General features: G+C 36.4%; 2 protein-coding genes across 3 annotated transcripts in view; one reads left to right on the top strand and one right to left on the bottom strand.

Moving 5' to 3' along the window:
- Positions 1–106: 106 nt before the first annotated feature.
- On the bottom strand, positions 107–7626 carry LOC141901432 (IQ motif and ubiquitin-like domain-containing protein). 2 transcript variants are annotated; one of them, XM_074788655.1, is made up of 15 exons: positions 7549–7626; positions 7133–7264; positions 6985–7021; positions 6441–6884; positions 5913–6023; positions 5535–5669; positions 5277–5444; positions 4499–4830; positions 3596–3806; positions 3077–3252; positions 2510–2680; positions 1925–2101; positions 1425–1673; positions 620–805; positions 107–277 (listed from the first exon to the last, which is right to left on the bottom strand). In XM_074788655.1, exons 2-15 carry the CDS (start codon positions 7250–7252, stop codon positions 107–109), a joined length of 2688 nt encoding a protein of 895 aa, XP_074644756.1. In that variant the 5' UTR covers positions 7253–7264; positions 7549–7626. The 2 variants fall into 2 exon arrangements, with proteins under 2 accessions (XP_074644756.1, XP_074644757.1); XM_074788656.1 differs by lacking the exon at positions 6441–6884.
- Positions 7627–7815: 189 nt separating this feature from the next.
- The window catches only part of LOC141902714 (dynein axonemal heavy chain 12-like), a 34490-nt gene continuing 22829 nt past the window's right edge, over positions 7816–19476 (top strand). The window contains exons 1-21 of the mRNA XM_074790556.1: positions 7816–7970; positions 8583–8785; positions 9289–9379; positions 9707–9733; positions 10194–10380; positions 10815–10890; positions 10979–11029; positions 11420–11578; positions 11881–12076; positions 12551–12742; positions 13082–13235; positions 13312–13403; positions 13700–13878; positions 14266–14527; positions 14996–15202; positions 15538–15659; positions 15954–16242; positions 16660–17046; positions 17526–17842; positions 18442–18724; positions 19077–19353. Coding sequence (XP_074646657.1) covers positions 8586–8785; positions 9289–9379; positions 9707–9733; positions 10194–10380; positions 10815–10890; positions 10979–11029; positions 11420–11578; positions 11881–12076; positions 12551–12742; positions 13082–13235; positions 13312–13403; positions 13700–13878; positions 14266–14527; positions 14996–15202; positions 15538–15659; positions 15954–16242; positions 16660–17046; positions 17526–17842; positions 18442–18724; positions 19077–19353 — 3748 coding nt within the window. The 5' untranslated portion in view covers positions 7816–7970; positions 8583–8585. The remainder of the gene's footprint in view (positions 7971–8582; positions 8786–9288; positions 9380–9706; positions 9734–10193; positions 10381–10814; positions 10891–10978; positions 11030–11419; positions 11579–11880; positions 12077–12550; positions 12743–13081; positions 13236–13311; positions 13404–13699; positions 13879–14265; positions 14528–14995; positions 15203–15537; positions 15660–15953; positions 16243–16659; positions 17047–17525; positions 17843–18441; positions 18725–19076; positions 19354–19476) is intronic.

Genomic DNA, 19476 nt, shown 5'->3' with positions numbered 1-19476 from the left:
AATATCAACAGAAATGTTGAGTAAAACATTCAGATTTTTCCAGATTTCTATTTCTAGTAACTAGTCAGTTGAAACATGATATATTCTACTAAGATAGATCGTGATATTACTGTGCTCTGATTGGAACTCGTTGACCGGAAACTGAAGGTCCGCGACTTTTTTGGTTTTCTTTCTCTTTCGCGTGCATCAGTTCAGCCATTCCGGGTAATCTGGAGAAATAGTTGCGCGCGAGCGTGTGTTTGTGATTAGCTTTATGCATAAACACTTTACCGTAACCCTGAAAAACAGCAGGCAGATAAGAAATATTGTAAATATGTAATGATAGAGTGAAGCATGTAAAGATTATTAGATTTTGTAATCGAGAGGTTTCTAGGCACAAAAATCGTGAAGAATTTATTCGTTTTAAATGAATGCTTAACTCTAAGACAATTTCTGTGATTTGAATTGTCGTTTTTGTAATGCTGTATAAATGAAGGTCTTTCATGAAATTTCGCTTTTGAATGTGATACAATCATAAATTTGTCAAACAAATAATGATTGATGATTAAGATAATGTATATTTATCCGAACTAAATGAAGGAATTATTTTTGTTTTTTACGGGAAATATTCGCTACTCACCTCTTCCAAATTTTCTAATTTAACGTGAGCGGAGGCTTCGTCTTTCGTGAGGAGAATACAATTCCACGGAGACCACTCCTCATTTCTATCCCATCGTATCAACACGAGGTCGTATAAATCGTCCCACGCGCTCAGCATACTCTGAGAATTCCAAACATTCTCCACCAAATAACGCAGATCGCTTTCCTGAAATTAGAATTATCACCGTTATTTTCAACGGAATGAAGGAATTGAACGAACTTGCTGAAGTCATCATAGCTATGATCATAATGATGACTTACACTTAGTTAATTGGATTTGAGATACAGTGAAACTTATAAGACGAGAAGATACACAATATCCGTGTATGATGATAACAAGAGAAATCCCACAATAACGACGCCAAGATTGAAAAATTCTATATCAGAATTATTATATTTGAGGAGCGACGTTTCGGCTAACAACTGTTAGCCATCACCAGGCATACTCAGAGCAGTATTGATTATGGCAATCAATTATGGCTAACAGTCACTGATGACGACTAGCATTCAAAATGGCCAGTCACCAAACCAAGAGCGCTCTTAAGGTTGTAAGACAAACGAATCGGCAATCTGATCGGATTGTTAGCTGATCTGGGCCCGGTTTCACGAAAAAGTTTTCAAGCCTAAAGCGGTTAAGTTTGAATTGTTGTCCTCATTGAAAACATGAAGTAACCAATAGCAAATAAACCAAAATTTTGAGTTTAACTTTTTCGTAAAAATGGGACCCTGAGCTATGTTTTTCAGTGGGTTTAACTGGATATTTTTCAAGAATACATAAAAAGTACCTGTAAAAGGAAGGCAATTTTCGATCCGTCGCCCATCGCTTCTTCAGACTTTCGCAGAGCATTCAACATATATCTATATTGACTGTAATCCTGTCTAACGCGAGCGTCATTGTCAATCTTCTGACATTTACGGCATTTACCAACATTTCTCGAATTGGATGAAAGTTGGAAGTCCGTTGACGGTAGATATTGGTTACAACTGTTGCAGTAGTAGATATTTTTACGAAGCTGAGCTGGATCTTGAGGAACCTATTTAACACAGTAACACATGTTTAAACATATCAAACATTCACATTTATCTAGGTACAAGGCGGTCAACCTCTAAAATGTACAATCAGCAACAAATTGTATTTTTTCTAGTAACATTTCATTGAAATATGAAAGAAAATATTCAAATTAATCAGTTATTAAAAGTAAGACCCTCAGTAACATTCTTCAATATTTCTGTATGCATCAAATATATCAAATCAGTATTTCTCGACATAAATCAATTGAATTACCTTCAGTAATTTGGTAACCTCAGGATTAAACGTCGGTGTTTTGATATACTGAAGGAACAAAGTTGATATTCTTTTCCTCAAACCGGTTAGATTATCTTCTTTAACTCCTCGCATCAATAAATCGGCTTCTCGATCTATCAACTCGATTATATCTTGTGTTAATTTACAGTCGTGTTCCTACAAAATACAACAACTACATATAACCACAGATGAAACACTGATAATATGTGAAATGCCACATTAAGAGTGTGAAGAGTCGGAAATGATTCCTTCAGGTTTTATTCATTTGAATTTTAAGCTCTATCCTATAATCATCTTCAAAAATGTAATTTCTGGCCCAGTTTCTAAAGTCCAGAAGTAGTCTCCAATTTCTAGACTATAGCCTTAAGTTGTTAGATTGACTACATAACTAAAATGGTTTTAGATTGGTCTAATCTATGATAGTGGGACTGGCCCCTTAAAACAACAATTCAGATAAAGTCAAAACGTTGAGTTATTAGCTTAAGGAAACATTTCAGACTTCAATTTTAAAGGTTTGGATATATATATATTGTTTCTGCTGAAATCAGTGACAGAAATACAAACCTTTACAGTGTGTTTCAACGTAAGTAAAACGTCTAATCGTTCGTCTTGTGTGAGATATTTCATCGTGATGCTGTTATAAATATCTTTCAGTTCCGCAGCACGGATTGTAAACGGTGTATCCATCTCCGTCATTTTGCCATCGCGTCCTCTCCACTTTTTTGGCGACGAAGCCTAACATGAAAGCAATTTCAGAAATAAGCATAAATACCAATGCGAAAATATGCAGATTTTTTAAAACCTTCAAACTCCAGCCAGGTCCGGTTTAATAGACTGGCATTATCTTTAACCCAGGGGCTAACTCAATTCATATTCAATTGAGTTAACCCCTTGGTTAAAGATAATACCAGTCTATAAAACTAGACCTAGGGGCGAGTTCCATAAGTTTGGTCCCAAGTTGTTAGATTGGCTATAGAATTAACATGGTCTTAAGTCTAAGCCAAGACTATGGAACCGGTCCCAGATGTTTAGCAATATCATGCATTACTGGTATGTACAAAGGGAAGCTTGGTCAATCAACCCTATGGCTAAAGATGTATTTCATGAATGCTCTACAATCATCATCGTTACCTTTTCTAGGAAACTCTGTATATGTTTCTGTTTATTTTCGGTGTCAGCTTCCAGTTTGTGTCGACCGATTGATCCAATCAGGTGTGTTTCTTGTTCTAACAGTTGACACAACGCAGCTTTACGTTCAGCTCCGGTTAATGTATTATTTATATGTTCTAGTTCTTCTTGTCTCCATTCTAGAAGTAATCAATTAATTCACATGAATAAATCTTTGCTACTCGAGGCCGGTGTTTTCATTATAGACTCATGAGGTACTTAACCCCCCCCATTTTCCTTAGAGTAAAATTTTCAACACTTTCTCGATGGATCATTTTACTTAGACCAATCTTTAATTTACTGAGTCTAGTTTCTCTTTCACACTGGGTCCAGATTTATAGACCAGTTTTAACTCTATAACCTGGGGGGGACTTTAACCTGAGGGTTAATTCAATTGAAAATGAATTTGGGTTAAAGTTAATACCAATCTGTAAAACCATGCCCTAGAGACTGTAATACTAAACTGTATAAAACAGCACTTACTTTCTAATGCATGGTACAACAAATCGAAATCCTCCTTAGTTTTTGGATTCATTCTTCTCTCAAATTCTCTTTTGATTCGATCTTCCTTTTCTTTTTTCTTTCTGATCTGTTCTTGTCTCTCCCATTCCAGACGACGATTTTTGTCTTCGATGAGTTTGTGCACGTAACGCTGAGCTAGCCAACGTCTGTAGTACTTCTGAATGATTATAATCTAAAAATACAACATTGATAAACATCATTTACTAATTTCAAGACAACGAACATAGGCTCATGTATACACCTTATAAACCTTCAAATGAATATGTCTGAAGAGACAGGCAGCGCTGAAGTAACCACAGTTAACCTCCCCTTACTCAGACATGGCTAACTCAGGACGACTTTTTAACTAACTCTTTTGACTAACTAAATAATTTTTCTGACTTTCTAACTTATTTTCTTATCCTTAACCCGGACTTCGGTTTTGCTTGTCCAAGTTTGTGCGGGTTAGACAAGGTTTACTGTCAATTGTGGATTTCACTTCAGCTACTGGTGCATAAAAACGGCTTTAGTCTAATCAAAAATTCATAAAAACTCGTATCAATGAATGAGGTTTACTGTACACTGTGTATATGATTGTGGATTTCACTAAACAGCTGGAGACTGGTGCTTAGAGCCTGCTTTAGTCTAATCAAAAATTCTTAAAGGCTAGAATTAATTCCCTTGCCTTGGACTGATTTTGCCGGCCCCAGTTTGTCTGGAGTTAGGTGAAGTTTACTGTAGGTATATATGATTGTAGATTCAACTTCAGCTACTGTAGCTTAAAGACTGCTAAAAGTCTAATCAAAAATTTATAGACAAGAATTAATGAATTTTTGGTTGAATACAATCCATTTATCATTGATATCGAAGTGATATTTTTCTAACCTTTTCAAGTAACATAGATTTATAATCATCTGCGGTTGTATATTTTCCAGGTGTCATTAGTTTATCCTGCACATTCGACACGTAAACACCGATACCAGTCATTTGAGTCGACATGTTATTCGTTGTTTGTTGAACGATGTGTTTTATTTGAACTGTTTGCGTGTCTCTGCAGTTTCGCTCCACCGCAGTCGGTGCTCGTATCTTTTTCATAGTCTGCGCCGACGCGTGGTGATACTCGACGCCGCTGTTTTTATGTCTGTATCCGCCTAAATACGGCTTCTTTTTTGTCGCTCTTTCAATTTCGACCACGACATTTTTGACGGTGCCGTCATCTACAATGATAACAGTGAATCATCAGATTCTTCGATGTAACAATTTTGTTGTTCTTTACTATAGCAATTACCCTAGTGTTGACACAAAATGATGACTGGTACACTGATATCAATCTCATTAATTCTCACCATTTCAGAGTTAATGAACAAAGAACAAAATCCACAGTTGATGATTTAACAATCTATAAACTTCATGAGAAACGAAAAAAAAATAGTTTCTCTGCTGATGAAGATAAGTCAAAACTTCAAAACTGTCTGAATAAACTGTCAAATCACCAGTGGGTTTTGCTCATTAACCTCATGATATTTAAATGATGTTTTATTTTAGCTAATCTATTTCAATGCGTGTTCGTTGCTTCTTAATTGTATATCACAGTCATATTACAGATTAAGATTTTACAGAATTGAATTGCAACGGAGCAACTTTGTGGATTGAGAATATTTACCTGTCTGAACTCGCACCGATATAACGTCTGGCATGTGATATTCTTGTCTCGGTCGATATCCCTGTATAGGAGTATTCACTGGATCTGCCGATTGCATTTCTAGTTGCACAGTTCCATTAGGACCGACACCTAGATCGGCGAGCGTAATACCATTCTCCATGTTGCGACCTAACGGTATTCGTAGAAACAATGAAATTCTTAAAACGACCGAATCAAACAAATAAAAGGATATAACGGGAATACATTCATTTAACTGACCTCCGAACATTAACATTATCACTGATGGAGGAACTTTCAACTCGGCTGCAAAATGTTCTTTCAGATGTCCCAATGTTTGACCGAGACTGCAGGCCATCGTTACGACTTGTCCACTGGGCATCAACACAAACTTTACTGAATACAAAATTATAGAATATCGAGTATGAATTATCTATAGATGTAATGATGAATGGAGATAGTAATAGATATAATCCACAACATTGAAAAACCTCGAGGATAGAGGCATTTTCAGAATAAGTTTTGAAATGGCTGATACAATTGAATTGACACAACACAACTCTCTTCATTTTTTTCATCAAATTCTCAATATCATTTGTCTACAAAAATCAGAAGTGATAAACGATGATGATGATTTACCAGTAGCAGTAGCGGTAAGATTAGCTTGAGTTCGAGGTGATACAGCATGAGGATCCGTTTCATGTATTTCATCACTCGGTTCGGTTCCAGTTGCTGCATCTTCACGCGCACCTTCAATATAAACACATCCGATATCAAGAAGAAATTGGTTGAAATTGTGATCAGTTTAAATCAGGGTTAAATGGAAATCATAATTTCTTTTTTCTACTGAAATATAGAACATCGGTTTAGTTAATAAAATCGTTAGATATTTAGCATAAAAACCGGTAATAGTTCAACAGTTGTCAGACAGTTAGTGATAAGTTCGTCATACAGTTTGTGATATTTTCGTCAGGTAGTTAGTGAAAACGCTAGAGTTTGTCAGTCAGTTAGAACTAGAGTTTGTCAGTTAGAACGATGAGTTATCTGCTACAATTTGTCAGTCAGTTAGAACGATGAGTTATCTGCTACAATTTGTCAGTCAGTTAGAGCGATGAGTTATCTGCTATTCTATGAGTTATTCTCAGATAGTGTTGTTAATTGTCTAACCTCCTTCTTCCATTTGTAGCGTTGTATCTATTTCTTTTTCTGCTTCATCAGCTTTCACCTCAACTTGTTCCCCTTTGACCTGTTCAGCAGTCTGTTCCCCTTCAGCCTGCTCAGCAGTTTGTTCCCCATCAGCCTGTTCAGCAGTCTGTTCCCCTTCAGCCTGCTCAGCAGTTTGTTCCCCTTCGACCTGTTCAGCAGTCTGTTCTGCTTCAACCTGCTCAGCAGTCTGTTCTGCTTCACCCAGTTCAGTAACTTGTTCGCCTTCAGTTTGCTCAGTAACTGGTTCCCCATCGACCTGCTCCACATTTTGTTCCCCAACTTCCCCAACAGTCACATTATTTTCAACTTGTTCCCCATTCTCTTCATCTTGTACCTCCTCATCCCCAGATTTCCCATCACCCGCCTCACTATCTCCTCCATCTCCTACAACAAGTCCTGATTCTCCTACAACAATTCATAAACATCAAAACAAAATGAACGAACATCTTAACAATAATTTCTAGAATGCTTAAAACTTAACAAAACAAATAACTAGATTATTCACCTTCAGCAGCAGCGGAGGTCGGTTCCACTTCATCAATCTGTAATAGAAACAACATCAATTCAATGATCCACATTCATTATTGATACAACTATTATAGCCACCACTCGACACAGAGAACCAGGGGGAGAGGAGAAAGGTGTTCACTTACATTGTTATCTTCTATCTGATCATCAGTTACTTCCGTTACATCGACATTTGCTTCTTCTGTTACAATCTCTTCACTTTGTAATTCGATCGGAACATCCTTCACGTTCTCCTCGTCGGCCATTTTAAACTTTGCCTGAAAAAAAGGAAATTGAGCCGATTGTGAATTTGAATCGGCGCCCACCATCATCACCACCAAACACTTACAGCAGTAACATGATAACAAAGATAAAGAAATGTACACAGAGGAAACTGGACAGGCTTGAGCGAGGAGTTGAGGAGAGAGTTGAGGTTGAGTTGATTGTGAACTTTTAGTCTGAAAATGCATTAAATTATTCTGCTTTTCTCGAGTCAAATAAACAGATTATTTGCAACTTGTAAAGATGAGTATTTCTAAGATTATTCAGATGATAAACTTACCGTTAATCAATGATAAACCAGTGATAAGTGGAACAATTTAGCTGTAAAGACTGTTTTCACTCTGACACCGCCGCCATACTTGTTTAGGAAATGACGTCACGGTCGCCAAGGATTATCGACGGATTTGTAACGACTGATTTGATTGGTTCCAACGAGTCTGGGTAAAACTTTCAACCAATCGCGTGAAGTGTAACAAGTGTAGGCTCGATCTCGCCGAGTCTCGCGGATAGTCGAGATTTCATGAACCAGGAAGTAAACAAGAAATACACTTCCCTTAGTGATCGATGTCCCTGATGATGTTTGATTAAGTAATGAATTCGAAGGATTAAAAGTTGTGAAGTTTTGATCTATTATTTCTGCCCCAACTGCTGCTGCACCGGCACCTGCTGCTACTGCTGCTGCTGCTGCTGTTGCACTTTCCGGTAAGAAATTGTTTCATTTTTCAGTCAGTATTTTCTGCTGGAGAAATCTTTTCTTGTAAAAAGAAGTCTAAGAAACTAATTTTCAAAAAGATTTTGGCTTATGTAAAATGATTACACCCGCTCACTAAAAACTTAAGTCCCTTTAAATTCAAGCTAAATGTAAAAGATAAAAAAGTTTCGCAGACGGCAGTACAAACAATCTCCGTTTGAAACAATAATGACCAACCGGGCAACAGATTGTACTTTTTTGTAGTACGGAACCTGTCTGTGTCATCTGGGTTTCAGACTACAGTTTAGATGCCCTTAACTACAGTTAGAGGCTTAGCACAGCAGGATGGGAATTCAGAAGCTGAATCTCAATGTGTACGCCCCATCAGTTTACAGTCAGATACTAGAATACAGTTTGGCCTTAAAGTGTCCCTTAATGGTTCCCTATCTACCTTACACTATGAGTAGGCTTAGTTCCTAGGTGGAATGAAAGGTGACCTAGATGTTGATACTATATCTATATAGTACTATCTAGTCTGTTACTACACCGGCTAGAAGCTAGCCTTATACCTAGCCTAGTTTTACAACAGTTGAGCTAACTCTTTGATGTAACTGTTTTTACAGATCATGGCTTCTGAAGGTCAACAAATAAATGGAGGCCCGTTGGCTGCGAAACAGAAGAATTCAGCTCGCGGTATTGGACCGAATGGATTGCCACGGTTACCTCCGATTGTTCAGCCCGTCAAACAGGACGACCCCTACGCTAATAGTCGATTGATGAAGTTTAGAATGGCCGATCACAGGCAAGGTCTCCTGAAAAAAATCATGTAAGTCGAATAGTGGAAATATTTTTCAAATGTTAATCATCAACCTGTACACTACCCGTTGGGAAAAATTGGGAATTTCCGAGTTTTGGAATTTCTGGAATTTTGGATATATTTGGGAAATTGGTTTCACTTCACATAGCTTGTATCAGTATTATAGTTTTGGGATTTCAATTGCGAACCCCAAGGGCAAAATTTGTTCAGTAATTTTCCTTGAAAATCACCTTCATCAACCAGTCACCACTGAAGTGTTGACGTCCCTGATGGATCCATTTGAGAAAATTCAAAAATTACCAGTGAAATACTTGGAAAAAACTTGGGAAATTTTGAATTTATGTAAAACTTTTGGGAACAATGTCAATTGAGTCTCACACATTATCTTTAGCTGCTTTTATTCAGGTATTTCTCTCTTTCAATATTTCTGGCTTATTAAGGAAAAAATTGTTAGAATTTTGCGCTCAAGTTTCAATGATCAAATCAAATATGAACTATTGTAAATATTTCAGGCTCGAGAATGCAATGAGTGTTTATACTGATGCTGTAAATAGTAGTAAGAAAGATGAAGTAAAAGATGATGGACCAGATTATCCAGCGGAGGTAAATTCAATTCAAACTTATCAAATTTATTCACTCACTGCGTATGCCTAGTGTTAAATTCAATATTATAGACGAAAATGATATATTGCGATGTTTAATTCTAATAGAGAATATTTTCTTTCTTTTTTTTCTTTTCGATTAAACATTTTCATTATTTCACAATTTTCCTCCTCTCAAACATTATTTGTCTTGTCATCACCTTTTTAAAATCACCCATGGCATCGATCCCGATAATACCTTAAATCATCCTCGTTTTCATCCTCTATCACCCCCTCACCTCCTCACTTTCCTTTCAAATCTGTCCTTTCCTAATAATAATCAATACAGATGATGGGAAAAGACAGAAGAATTCGTGTAAGTAAAACATATTACAAATCCCCACAATCCATTTCCACAGTAAATTCTGAATCCAGGTTTACGGTTAAGTTAAACTCCAAATTTTGGTTTGATAATATTACTGATTATTGGAGGATCCAAAAGTACTTTTGAGTCTTAAAAAGTTCTATTGTGGTAAGTAGTTTGTTCTGTGAATTAAATCCAATTCATTCTTGGTAATTCAAATCCTACTGGGCCCAGTTTCACGAAAAAGAAAATCTCTATTTTTTGGTTTAATTGCTAAATTGATTTCTTCATGTTTTTGATGAAGAAGACAATCTAAACTTAACCATTTTAATCTTAAACATTTTCATGACGGAGTTAAACAAATTGGAAATGAACTACCCAGTAATCTTAACTCTGAAGTCAATGATAATGTAGAAAACTAAGCTTTAGTGAATTACATGAAATTCTATATAGATTATTGTCTTGTTTCTAGTTGAATTATCAGTTTATGAAATCATGCGTCGAAGAAGCACCGATCACAGACATGCAACAGGAATGGTTCGATCACATACTGACGATGATTCCTGAACATTTAAAAACACCAATGCATCGAGAAGTAATCGATGAGCTATTCGCGGAGATCGGCGAAAACTATACGTGTAGCATGAAGAAATCAATGGGTAGGTTTATTTATAACTCTTCAATTTCACATCGGAGCCCATTTTAGACTTTATCTAGTTTTTAGCCAGTTTTTACCAGTGTTCTCTTTATGCTGGAATTTTAAAGGTGCTACGTCGATTGTTAAGTGTATAACATTGTTTGTACTGAAATAGCAAGGCTTTCTATCCCCCCAAAAAATACCAAAAAACTAAGCTTAATTTTTGTGTAATCTTCTATTTTTCGCATTAGTTCAACATTTTTTAAAGTAATAATCAGCATTGATAGAGTATTGACAAGCATTGATGGAATATCGACATCCGCCTTGCTAGGGGCAGCAGATAATTTATGAGGGGTGGATATAAAAATGAAAGGGATGGCTGCCACTCTGGCTGTTGAGGAAAACACCAATTTCACAACTTATATTATAAACTGTTTTATGTTATTTGTATTTCAGTTCAACATGCATTAGTAAAACCATCAATTAAAGGACTAGAGAATGATGACACCGGTGAACTTCCAGAAGAACCGTGGTATGTTTTATTACAAAACTGTTTAATTGCTTGAAATGAATAAATATCAACTGTTCTCATGGTATTAACAGTTGTTTAAACTTTGTAGGACATCATTTGCCAAACTGGAAGAAAGCTTGACTTGTGTAGATTTCAGCAGGTTATGACATAAACTATTGTCATTACTGTTGTCAAAAAATCTTATTCAGTTTTCTTTTTTCAAAACATACATTTTTCATATCACTTTTCCTGTACTTTTCATGTAGTGAATTTTCTGATAATGATGGAAACTGTTTTCTGTACGAAACGCTTTCTTATCAATTCTAAGAACAATTATGATTTTAGATTTACACTTAATTTCGGTTTTTTTTTTGTTCAAAATCTGTTTGCAGTGGAAAACTTTTGGTGATAACTTTTTTTTGCTACTGTTTACATCAAAAATAGATTATGCATTATTTTCATCAGTGTTACATTTTTCCATTTTTTTCTTAATGGTAATTTCTGCGTTAATCGTGGTTCAGATGTATGAATTTAAGCCATTATTTTTCAGTGGTTTAGACTACTCGAGTCCATGGCACGACACCTACGTGAAAAACCGTGAAGAAATGAAACAGAACCTACACATACTACACCCGTCTATGCAGATAGTTTTAAACATGTGTTACGACGTTCTGTTGAAATTAGTTCTCGTCGATTGCTCAAACTTCAGGTTTGTGTCGTTTTACCTCAACTCATATGTCTAGAAATCTGAGAAAAGTTGGGGAATATTCTTTGATTCAAAAAAGTCGGGGAATTTTGTAAAAAGCTAAAAACCAGGGAAAAGGCGGGGGAAATTTGTTGAGATTTCTAGACCCTGCATAAATTAAATAGTTTTTGTCTATGTTTAACATATTTGACGGTGTTAATTGATTAGATTCTTAGCAGATCAAGTCAGGGAATAGAGAAATGCAAGTCGGATAAAACTGGCCACCTTGATAATGTATTTAAGCATTTAATATTTATGATTTTCAGGGCTCAGGGTCCTCTCGAGTTCGAACATCTACGTAACAATGTGATATTAGATTGCGAACGAACGGAAGAGAAATTGATGCACAGCTGGTATCCGAAAGTGATCAATATATTCGCGGATAAAAACACAATGGGTTCAATACGATCGGATAAACTGGATAACTTCTTCAGTTGTATTACAACACTCATATCAAACCAGGTATTATACAAACCTCATTCATGGAGTGAACTTGTACAGACAGCGACTTGTCACATTGCACAATGGAATTGATAAAACCAGTATCACTGACCATTCTCTATAAAATGTGACGAGTCCTTATCTGGAAAAAAGCACCGAATACAAATTATTTCTTTCATCCTCTATTCCTCTACGCATTCAGGGACTTTCTCACTATTGATAGGGAATAGATAAAACCAGTATCAAAGACCAGCCTCCAGTATCACTGTATGATACTGGGTTTGGTCTTTATTTTATCTCTTCTCTATAAAATTTGTCTCTTACATAGCAGCTTTTTGGGGAATGCAATATTATAATTAAAATGTAATTGATTGATTCCGATGAATAATTGAAAGCGGTTGAGCAAAATTCATTTAACTGTGGTCAGAATCAGCTCTTGTCATCAACTCATTGATGACATTCATCACTTAAATGTTAAATGTTTATTGATTACAGTTAAAGAGTTTATTAGTGCGAACAATCGAAGGTTGGGTGAATCTGTTCGATGAGAATAATAAAGAGAATTTACCGATATTACGAATGGAATTGACGTTCGACGATAAACGAATGCAGTTTTATCCGCCGTACGAAGATCTCGAAGAACTCGTTTTATTCATCGTTCATCAAGTGAATAAAACTATGCAAAGTGTAAGTTAAAGCATGAAAATATCTCTTTGTGTAGTAGATAGTAAATGAGAGAGGAGCTGTCAAAAACTTGTGATTTCTTATGGATTTATTTAGAATAGACTGTGCATAGACTAGCTTCATCAGGTGAATCACTCACTCTTCATGATGAAGCTACTGGTAGCAAAATATATCTAATGATCTCAGTTAACCTACATTGTACTACTTGTTTTCACAATGAAGACAGTTAAAAGATATGGCTGATATTCTGTTAATCCAGAACCTTCTAAAAATCCATCTATTAAAAAGTCTTCAGACAGTTAAAGACTGCGGTTTAAAAGTTGAATTGTTGCGTAATGATAGGTACCTACTGTTCAGTCATGGTTAGCTGGTGGAACAACTACCGTAAATACCGATGTCACTGTAGCTCAGCACATCACTGATGCTGCTATTCATAAACTGAAAGAAGCGTGCAAACGTAACTTCGAGGAACCACAAGTTTATCTTCAAACGTTCAGTAAGTCAGTTCTCATTTGTCACCCGTGTTGTTGTGTTGTAATGAGTTGTTGTAAAATGTTAGTTGTTAATTTCAGTTGAAAGGTATGATTATATAGTGAATGGTGAGGCGTATGATGAAATACAGAAGTTCATGGAAGAAGAACACACATTCGAGGAATATTGTGACGTAAGATTCTTTTACTAGAATAGACACTCAGACGTGGGAAACAGATGATAAGATTAAAACCAACCACATAGAAATTTAAGATTAAAATCAAAGTTGAGAATCAAAAATATAACATTTCAGGCTCTCTCTCATCAGTGACCATCATCAGTTGTATTTTGGTTTTAATTCTTGACAATGATTTCGTTTTAAATCTTTTATAATGAGTTTTAATCTTATTGTAAGATTCTTTACCATTTTGAGACATTTTGAATATTTTATCAATTCCATGAAATACATGTATGTTGTTTTAATTGTAGTATATAGAAACGTTTAGAAATCTTGCTAAAGAGATTATGGGATTAGCGAGTATTGAACATTTCGATATGATACGACTCGATTGCGAGGATCTAAAACGAGGTTTAGCCGAAGAAGCTCGAGGTCTCGCCGATATTCTACTGACCAGAGTCGCTTCCGATCACAGAAACGAAAATCAGAGGTAAACAGTAAATTCCACCTGATGATGGCTTTTAGGAAACAGCAAAATCCCATGATAAGAGTCCAAAATAAAGTCCAAGATGTTTCCTTCAGCTAGTAGTTTATTCAAGGATTCAACTTTATCCTAATAGGGATTCTCGGGAATACAGGAAACATTGAATAAATTATTAGCTCAAGGAAACATTTCAGACTATTCTTCATTCTAAGTGTGAAATTGTATATTATCATTAAAACATGGACTCAAAGAGTTTTTCATCAATGGTTTCACAACCAACACTTTGTGATCTCAATAAACTTTTCCATCGCTGAATTTTAAGTCTAAATTGTGCAATTTCTTTTTTCATCAAATTCTAAGATGATCAACAAAATATTATTTTACCGATTTCAGTATTTGTCGCGAATTCATGAACATCAAAGAGCGAGCGTTGAAAACACCGGAAACGAGTGAAGAATTAGTCGACATGGTCGCGTTTGTTGAAAACGCTCGATCGATGGGAATGATTAAACTGAACGAACGAATCGGAGAGTGTCAAAAACGTCTGCAGTATCTTCTAGACACGTATTTCTTCACTCAGGAAGATATCGATTTGAACTGTGAAGTTTTAACGTGGCCGAAAAATATTAATCCAATCTTCGATGACAATGATGAGGTAATTCTTATATCTGACGCGGGGAGGACAGCGTAAACAGCCTCCAGTTCGGTGGGTCCTCTACTAGACGGTCAATCTTTCAGCTTATATCATTCATCATCATCTTCTCTTAGTCAACTACCAAGGGAGGCAGCACAAATATCCTTTATCACAACCTCGAGCACAGTAGGTCCTCTACCAGACGGGTCAATCTTTCAGCTTATATCATTCATCATCATCTTCCCTTAGTCAACTAGCACAAACATCCTTTATCACAACCTCGAGCACAGTGGGTCCTCTACCAGACAGGTCAATCTTTCAGCTCAGACGCCTGTCCAGGAGTGGATATCATCTATCCATTGCTGCATTGGGCTTCCTCTTAAGATGTGGAGCCCTTGAATTCCCTTCACCTTTCTTATATATGTAATGATATTTCATGGAGCAATATTGGAATAGAACTGACTGTATTCGTTTCAATGTTTTTTGCAGCTCGTTGAAAGTTCTAAACTTCAAGGTGAACGAGCTCTACTCGAGAAGAAAGAGAAGATTATGTTAGAATTACAGAAATTGAAGCAGAGAGCAGACGAGTTTAATGATTACGGTGAATTAGACATGATGCAACAGTACGTACAGGATGTCAGAGCCGTACAGAAACGTCTAGCAGACGCCCAAGAGAATATCACATGGATTAACAAGGTCAGCAACTGAATCATTGTCTGATCCTAGTTGTGCAGTTCTAGATCCAGAGCTACAGTTTTAGACCCAGTGCTGCAGTTTTAGCCCCAGTGATGCAGTTTTAGACCAATTTCCACAGTTCTAGACCCAGTTTTTCACTTCTAGACCAAGTTCTTCAGTTCTAATCAGTTTTACACCCACTTTCGCAGTTCTAGATCCAGTTCTATAGTTCTTTGGATAAATTTTCTCTACAGTGACAATAAGTAAATTTTCATTTAGTCGATGCAGGTCGCTTTCAATAATCATCAGTTTAAAAAGTGTGAGTAATAAGATTGTTCCATCTATTCCATCTACAGGAAGAACTTCTCTACAAATATCCGGTCAGTCAATTCATCGAAGTCGACGAAATCACATCAGCAGTTGAACCGTTCCAGAGATTGTTTCAAGTAGTTTTGAAATGGCAGAGAGCGGAGAAAAAGTACGTTTTAGTGTAAAAACAATGAAAAATGTTAACAGATTTTGTAATTAAAGACAAAAAACTACAATACTAAGTAAAACTTATAGAGGATTTCGATTCAAAATGCTATGAGTCATTTTCAAAAATTTTCGTTTTTGAGAATTGGGTCGAAATGTAGAAATATTGACTTTGTATCGTGGGTTTTTTCTTCAATTGAATTAGAGACGACACAGGAAAGTCACTTGTCTATGGAAACTAACTATCTGTTTTTTGTAATGAAATGTGTAAATATGTTCTGTTGTATTCATTGTTCAGGTGGACCGATGGAGCGTTTTTAGAACTGAACGCCGAATTAATCGAAGGTGAAGTCGACGAATACTGGCGCGAAATCTACAAAATACAGAAAATATTTAACAATAAAGTGAAGAAACTGATGGCGGAAAAAGAAGAACGAGATCGCGAAAAGAAGAAGAAGAAGAGACGCGACGACGATGAAACGGCGAGTGTCAGCGATAAGAAGGATGATGATGAAGATGAAGAGTTTCATCCTCCGGCAGCTCTGACTGTATGTAACAGTGTACAGGATCACATCAGCGAGTTTAAGGTAAATTAGGATAATTCTCCAAACTAAAAAAAATCATTAAGCCACAAGCTCTTTTGTATCAATGTCCAGGAACCTCCTCAACTGGCAGGAGCTTTACACATGGTTGCAGTCAGAATATAATGTTGGCATGAATAATGACAGGAGCCTAGGCTTTCTTGACATACACCCGCAAGCAAGCATCTTTCACAGATGACACAAGCAGTGAGGCTAAAAAAAACTAATTCTTCTTTTTAAGGCTGCCCTGAATCATTGTTTAGGTCATAAGATTTTCATGTAGTGTGCAATACCTATACTTGAACTTGTTACAAAGTATCACAACTATTGGACTGCTGTTCACTAGCATGTTATAAAAAAGAAGGTAAACTTTGCTTTCCTTTTCCTAATATTATTGTTCTAACTCTGATGTTGGTATTTCAGGAATATATTCCCTACATATCTACTCTGTGTAACCCTGGAATCCGTACTCGTCATTGGAGTCAAATGTCTGAAATAGCCGGGTTCGATTTGACGCCCGATCACGGCACGACGCTTCGTAAAGTTCTCAAACTCAGCCTGGAACCGTTCATGGATCAGTTTGAGTCGATCAGCGGCGCCGCGACTAAGGAACACTCGCTCGAGAAAGCGATGCATAAAATGATGGAAGATTGGGAACTGATAGCGTTTAATACGTCGCAGTACAGAGATACTGGAGTCGCTATTCTAGCATCGGTCGACGAGATTCAAACTACACTCGACGATCAGATCGTTAGAACGCAAACAATGAGAGGTTCACCTTTCATTAAACCATTCAATAAAGAGATTAAGGTACGTGTCTCACTGCTTTCTAATGTCTATTGAAATCTGTTCAGACTAGTAGCAGGGTCTAGTGTATTCATAAAACAGTCACAATATATTGAAGTAAAATGCGTCTGCCCAACTTCAGAGGTTTATTTGAAATGAATGTTTTATTTCCAATTGATTTCAAGTAATCCGATCTCTGAAGATTGGTAGAAGAATTCTACCAGAAAGATCAGTTTAACTAACATCATTCATTATCAATCTTCAATATTTTTTGGTCATTTGATTTTGGAAGATGGACAATAATGATATATATAATTGTCGCTCTTCCAAAAACAGATTAGATAACTTGCATAGGTTTTATTTTGATTGTGGGTTTTTCTCTTAGGGTAACTTATAATCCACTTAGTCTTTAAAAACGCATCTATTCATAATTCTGAATCTGTGTATTGTACCTAACATTGATATGATGAATACATGATGAATTAATGTGATGAATATTTCAGGAATGGGAAGAGAGATTGATGCGTATTCAAGAAACGATCGATGAATGGTTGAAGGTACAGGCTCAATGGTTATACTTGGAACCGATATTCTCCAGTGAAGACATCATGCAACAGATGCCCGAAGAAGGTCGTTTGTTTATGACGGTCGATCGTAACTGGAAAGATATCATGAAACACGTCGTTAAAGATCCGAAAGTTCTCGTCGCTACGAATCTCGCCGGATTGTTGGAGAAATTACTCGATAGTAACGGTTTATTAGATCGTATCAATAAAGGATTGAACGCATATCTCGAAAAGAAACGTATTTTCTTCCCGCGGTAAGTTCTAGAATCTGTTACATTTCAGTAAACTATGCCTAACTCAGACTCGTGACAAACTCTACCAAAACCTAAATCATTCTAACACCTCTGGTCAAGTGGACTAGTTAAATCTGTCTACTGGTTAGCATGCTTGTTTTCTACGTATGAGACCCGGGTCCCATCCCGGGGATTGCGCGTAATTTCACTGTCATTTTTGAATCGTTACATGATTCGAACAGAAATGTCATGAGCTGTCCTTCGAATACTGTAAGAGAATCAATCTTATTTCTGCATTCAGTACCTTGGGTTAAGTTTGCCAGTCCCAGTTTGTCTGAGTTAGGTGTGGTTTACTGTACATATCTTCCCATAAACTAAACAGTAACTACCGTGTCAGGGACTGCAGTTGCTCAAAAGTTGTTTAGAGTTAACCAGTGGATAGTCGACATAGTGACAATTAAAGGTTCATTGTTACTACGGTATTCATCTGCTGGTTATTTTTAATAAACTTATGAGCAACTGGTCCCATAACTGTGTAGTTTCAAAATGTTAATCTATCCTCGTGGTATTTCCCATAGAATTCCATCTAAATGATTATAATTTTCTTTCATTTGCGACAGATTTTTCTTCTTGTCAAATGATGAAATGTTGGAGATATTGTCGGAAACTAAAGATCCGATGCGCGTGCAGCCTCACTTGAAGAAATGTTTCGAAGGAATCGCTAAACTTGAATTCGACAGCAAGTTGGATATTCATGCGATGTTCAGTAGTGAGGGAGAGAAAGTGAAACTGAGTTCAGTAATCAGTACATCAGAAGCTCGAGGCGCTGTAGAGAAATGGTTGTTACAGGTGCAGGATGTGATGTTGATGTCTGTAAGAGACGTGATTGCAGTTTCTAGAGAGGTAAATATTGAATAGACTTTAGTGTTACACGTAAATACAAGTAGTACAATGTAGGTTAACTTGATTTTATAAGAATTCACAAGATTTTGTTACTAGTGGATAAAACCTTCATCAGGTAAATGAGTGTCACAATACTATTGTTTCTCCATTGACTTTACTCATTTACCCGATGAAGCTACTACTATGTAAACAGAGCCACAATCATCATCAAGATGAGTAGAAGAATTCTACCTGAAATGTCCGATTTAAAGAATGAATATTTGCTGCTTATCTTTAATATTGTGGCACTGGTTTTACATACATTCTTATGAAATGAGATTTTATGAAATGTTATTTCTTCACTTTAATAAAGGCTTACGCGAAAGAAGCTCGCGAAGAATGGGTTAAAGATTGGCCCGGTCAAGTTGTATTGTGCGTATCGCAAATATACTGGACTTTAGAAGTTCACGAGGCTTTGAAATATGGCTCACAAGGTCTGTTCGAATATTACGAGAAACTACAAGCTCAACTAAGCGATATCGTCAAACTGGTGCGAGGCAAACTGACCAAACAACAACGTATAACATTAGGAGCGTTAGTCGTTATAGATGTACACGCTAGAGATGTTGTACTTGATATGGCACAGAAAGGTTTGTTCATTATATACACAAATCAGCTTCATCAAATACCATCAAATACCATTGATTAATACTACAGTTAATATTCTATATATCTATAAAAAAAACAGCGGATTTCTGTAAGTTCTTACTGGA

This window comes from Tubulanus polymorphus, chromosome 3 (genome assembly GCF_964204645.1).
Source record: "Tubulanus polymorphus chromosome 3, tnTubPoly1.2, whole genome shotgun sequence".
Lineage (NCBI taxonomy): Eukaryota > Metazoa > Nemertea > Palaeonemertea > Tubulaniformes > Tubulanidae > Tubulanus > Tubulanus polymorphus.
This window is presented reverse-complemented; position numbering and strand designations above follow the sequence as displayed.

What these genes read in the sequence shown, in the direction of transcription:
- LOC141901432 (XM_074788655.1), bottom strand. Translation starts at nt 7,252, where the DNA reads ATGGCCGACGAGGAGAACGTGAAGGATGTTCCGATCGAATTACAAAGT. An exon ending in TCTTACCGCTACTGCTACTG is followed by an intron (nt 5,670 to 5,912) that starts GTAAATCATCAT and finishes TTTTGTATTCAG; the next exon opens with TAAAGTTTGTGTTGATGCCC. An exon ending in ATCGGTGCGAGTTCAGACAG is followed by an intron (nt 4,831 to 5,276) that starts GTAAATATTCTC and finishes TTATCATTGTAG; the next exon opens with ATGACGGCACCGTCAAAAAT.